A 5,087-nucleotide genomic window follows, 5' to 3' on the forward strand; every position below is an offset into this window, starting at 1 on the left:
TCAGCCGTGACCGATCTTGGCGAACGCATAGAACAGCACATCTCCCCGGAACTGCAGTACTCGTGCCGATTCTGGACGTCGCATGTTAAAGCGGCGAAGTTCGGAGCTTCTCTTGCATTAGAGATCGAGTCCTTCCTTACGAATGAGAGTGTGCTGTTCTATCTGGAGGTGTTGAGTCTTACACAGAATCTTGGTGGTGCAGCATCGTCACTATCTTCAATTATACCGTGGTTTAAGGCGAGTTGATGCTTGTGATGTGGGTTTCATGTAATATAATGCCATCATTATAGGACTATCAAGATCCCGCGCAGATTCGGAATGCTATCACAGATACAGAGCAATTTATACAACGATTCACAGAACCGATTCTGCGAAGCACACCGCATCTTTATTTATCAGCTCTGCCATCTACCCCTACGTCATCCGTGACGTTTCAGAAGATCGTAAGCAAATTTCCAGGAGCGATGAGAATTGCAGCTGGATCAATGAATATGTGGCCGTCACTTCAGAGAGTGATCTATGGGCATACAAATCTGGTCACATGTGTTGCAATCTCGCACGACGGCAGTCGAATCGTGTCTGGTTCGCATGACAAGACGATCCGAGTGTGGGACGCGGACGCCGTGCAGCAACCGGGCAAGTTGCTCCAGGGCCATACGGATAGTATCGCATCTATCGCAATCTCGCACGATGGCAGGCGAATCGTGTCCGGATCATGGGACATGACCATCCGAGTGTGGGATGCAGACATGGCGCAACAAGTGGGCAAGCCCCTCGAGGGCCATACGGACTGGGTCACATCTATAGCAATCTCGCATGATGGCAGGCGAATTGTGTCCGGTTCGGATGACAAGACCATCCGAGTGTGGGATGCGGATATGGCGCAGCAAGTGGGCAAGCCTCTTGAGGGCCATACGGACAGGATCAGATCTGTCGTAATCTCGCGCGATGGCCGGCGCATTGTGTCCGGATCATGGGACAAGACCGTCCGAGTGTGGGATGCGGACATGGCGCAGCAAGTGGGCAAGCCTCTCGAGGGTCATGCGGACTGGGTCACATCTGTAGCAATCTCGCACGATGGCAGGCGAATCATATCTGGTTCAGATGACAAGACCATTCGAGTATGGGACGCGGACATGGCGCAGCAAGTGGGCAAGCCTCTCGAGGGCCATACGGACAGGGTTACATCGGTCGCAATCTCGCGCGATGGTCGGCAAATCGTGTCCGGTTCGAGTGACAAGACGATCCGAGTGTGGGATATGAACATGGCGCAGCAACTGGGCACCCCTCTCGAGGGCCATACTGGCTGGGTTGCATCCGTCGCAATCTCGCACGATGGCCAGCAACTCGTGTCCGGTTCGAGTGACAATACCATCCGAGTATGGGATGCGAACATGGCGCAGCAATTAGGCAAGCCTCTCGAGGGCCATACAGGCTGGGTGGCATCTGTCGCAATCTCGCGCGATGGCCGGAAAATCGTGTCTGGTTCGGATGACAAGACAGTCCGAGTGTGGGACGCGGCTACGGCGCAGCAAGTGGGTAGGTCTCTGGAGGGTCATATTTACAGGGTCACATCTGTCACGATCTCGCACGATGGCAGGCGAATTGTGTCCGGTTCGAGTGACAAGACCATCCGAGTGTGGGACGCGGACATGGCGCAGCAAGTGGGTAAGCCTCTTGAGGGCCATACGGGCTGGGTCACATCTGTCGCAATCTCGCGCGATGGCCGGCGAATTGTGTCCGCTTCAGTCGACAAGACCATCCGAGTGTGGAGTGCAACTCATAGTACGCTTCTGCTTTGTAGCGGCCCTCGAGGATTCACTGCTGAGTCTTAATGTCTAGCAGGCAGAACTTCACTGGAAAGTGATCTAAGCCTAGTTTCCAGTATGGTCAATGCTTCACGGTCAATTTTGCTTCCATCCACGGGCGCGAATCTTGTGGACCTCGAGCCACACGTGTCTTTCACTTCGCCCATCCGCGGTTGGTTCTCATGCAAGGCGATAGAATGGCTGCGAAGACAAGTAGTTCGGTTAGTTTCCAGCAGACTGATCCGTGCCAATTTGAGTCCATGGCGCCGAGCAGACCAATTGATTCCCAGGGGGCCAATCCATACCGGATCCAGTCCTCGACGACAAGAGTTGAGCGAGGATATGGCTTGCACTTGTGACTTCAATGATTCAGATCAGAGCACAAACATCGATGTTGTGGCTCTGTCCAATCGCCCGATATGTTACTCACCGAATCCGGCGCACGCTTTGAACTTTTCCCATTCGTTTTGGGGATACTCTCCGCCTTCCGACATCTTGCCCGACCAAGATGGATGGGTTATTGGTCCGACCGGCCGACTCTTGCTCTGGGTCCCAATTCACCTCATGGAGCTGCCACGGATGTATGAACCAGGGACCGTTCTAGTGATCCCTGATGGTGCGATACAGCTAGACCTGAGTAGTTTTACGCATGGAGAGGCCTGGGTCAAATGCTATGACCCCGATGCCGTGTAATAATGCGCATGTACGGGCTGAAGACCAGCTTATGATGTAGATGGGTAGCGTGTGGCCCTTGCTGTGTATGCCGCCGGTGCGCGTATTGTATTTTCTATTTGTGCAGGTCAAGATACCATTGTGGCGGCGGGCCCCTTGTTCTGGGTACACGTTTCTGATATATATAAGGAATATATGCTCCACTCTATTGGTGCGTTGATGGTATAATGATTTGGAAGACGGAGGAGGTATATTTAATATCATATAGTGTTCTCGACGTATGCCCGGGATTCCCGGGGCTTTTGGGGAGACATGTGTCCATGCTGCACTGGCGATCGAAAGGATCATCGCCACCACACACCGCATCGGTTCTATGCATCCAGAAAAGAGGGCCAGGGAGGAGGGGGGGAGAGAAAATCATGAGGTGATTCGATCACCAAAGTAGTTGATGCATATCACAATACATGTCTCACTACCGCAGGACATTGTCGACCATAAGAGCATAATGAATAGAAAGAAAGAAACATGTCATTACAGCAAACATGCTTACCGGTTTTATTGTCAATCATGTTGTCCGCACACCTGGCTGTGGTCCCTTCGCCGCCACAAGCCATCGGCGTTCTCGTGCAACAAAGATACGTCCGTCTCCTGGAATCACTGCTGTCACTTCGAATATTGGAAGCAGGTGCCCAGAGCTCTCGTAGACATCCATCTCGGCTTCGCATACGTAGAGCGCGGGGACATTTCAACTGCGTACACTTTGTTGAAGTCAGTAGTGAATTTCCCCTACTGTCAAGTGCAGGCTAGATTGAAGCGAACTTAGAAATGTGACAGCGACGCGTGTGAAACGGTCGTCGTCACTCTACGGAACGCCTCCGAATGACGGCCTCGGCTGCAATGCTGGAGTCGTAGCCGGGACAACCAAGAGAGAGCCTGGAAGATCGCCTTAGGCGAACGACGACAACGATGGCACCTGACGACGGCTTTCAAGTTCGGAGTTGGCCATGTACTCAATGAAGCTAAGCGCAACGGCTGCGCTGCCGTTAACTCAACGCTCGGCACTTCCGCCCATGCACGTCGCCCTCCTGCTATAACAAAGAACGCACCCCGGTCTACAGCCCGTGTGGGTAAGCCAGATCGCGAGGAGATACACTCACCGTTATCCTTGCCTGTGCAAGACATTGCACACTTCCCACTGGGCACCGCAAATTCACGCCCGCCCCATGGTCACACCGGGACGGCTCGCTGTCAGTCTTCAGTCTCCAGCACCTCGTCAAATTCGAAGACCCGTACATGCGACGGGGAGAGACAGTATGAGTGGCCCTTATCGTTCTTCCGCGCACACTGGGAGCTTTCCCCGCAGCCATGCGTCGCCAGCCTGGGGCCTGATTGTGCACCGCACCCGGGTCACCACGCACACAGCGAGAACCAGCGAGGGCGACTCGGGATCACATTCTCCTGTCGGCGCATTCTCATCGAGTGTGCGTTCGTGTGGACTGTGGACTTTGGAGGTAGGAAACAGGGGAAAAGCAGACGGCCAGCGCGGATCGAGCGGCGGAGGTTGAGGAAGGGCTGGAGGAGGAGTGCGGAGCGGCTGTCGCCCCGCGCCGGGAGGGCCGTCCCTGAACGGAACGCACTCCCCTCCCCTCCTCCGCCCCTCTGCCACTCTTCTCCGAATCCCACACTGCTTAACCCCGCACGCGTGAAAGTGCTCGCCCCGCCTTTGCTCTTCCCCCAGCCGTGCGTGTTTCGACATGCCCAGGCGCACGCGGGAGCTCAGGCGACGGCCATCCTTGGGCGAATTTTGGCCCTGGCCCACACCGCACACATGCTGACCACGGGAGCTAGGGAGCTCTCCACGTTTATCCTGAATGATAAGCGATGAACGTTAACTCCTGGAGCTACAGACGTACGCCCGCTCGACTACAAAGCAGGGCGTGGCCTCCAGAGCTCGCCCGCTCGAGTCATGCGGAGGTCGGCATTGGCATCCGCAGCCCAGCTCGGTGCGGCTTCGTTCGAATGACAGCAATAGGTTTGATAGCGCCGCCAGCATCTCGTCGAATTTACAGTGGGCTCGGCGCCGCCGTCTCTGACCCGAGTCGACTCGCACTCGCCGGCTTCACGAGCGCAACTTGACCCCGTCGACTTTGTCGAGTCGCTCGTCCTCGGTGTTCCATGTAATTATTTTCGTTTCCGTCCATGGTCTATTATGTTTCTCACACGTTCGTTGTTTCTCTGCCGATGCGCTATGGGACCACCGCTCAAGACTGCTGTGCGACCATTCTTACTGGTGCAACGAGTGCGTCTCGCTGGATCACAAGCTTCTGGTGCGCTTTCTTGAAACGCAATTGAAATTACTGTGGTGAATCGGTGAGTCGACCTCCCGTTACCGTATGAGAGTGGGATTTGAGCCTTGCGAGGAATAAATTGGAACGACGAGAGAGTGTTCAGGTGGGACGTGGTGGGAAGATTGGATGGGGTGGTGCTCGCAGTTGAGAGGGACACACCACTGCTTTGCGTGTGTGTCCGCAGTCCAGGTATTGGTGTGTTCAATTGCTAGATTCGACCACATGGATATACTCGACGATGGTCATGCGAAAGTGTAGC

The 5,087-nt window shown here is 54.8% G+C and overlaps 1 protein-coding gene across 1 annotated transcript; it reads left to right on the plus strand.

Annotated features, from left to right (window-relative positions):
- Positions 1-464: 464 nt before the first annotated feature.
- FIBRA_08668 (uncharacterized protein) lies at positions 465-1,835 on the plus strand (the record flags this gene model as incomplete). The annotated part of the gene is made up of 1 exon (XM_012330300.1): positions 465-1,835. One exon carries the CDS (start codon positions 465-467, stop codon positions 1,833-1,835), a length of 1,371 nt encoding a protein of 456 aa, XP_012185690.1.
- Between the last annotated feature and the right edge of the window lie 3,252 nt (positions 1,836-5,087).

Source organism: Fibroporia radiculosa (genome assembly GCF_000313525.1).
Source record: "Fibroporia radiculosa TFFH 294 genomic supercontigs, scaffold1661, whole genome shotgun sequence".
Classification (NCBI taxonomy): Eukaryota; Fungi; Basidiomycota; class Agaricomycetes; order Polyporales; family Fibroporiaceae; genus Fibroporia; species Fibroporia radiculosa.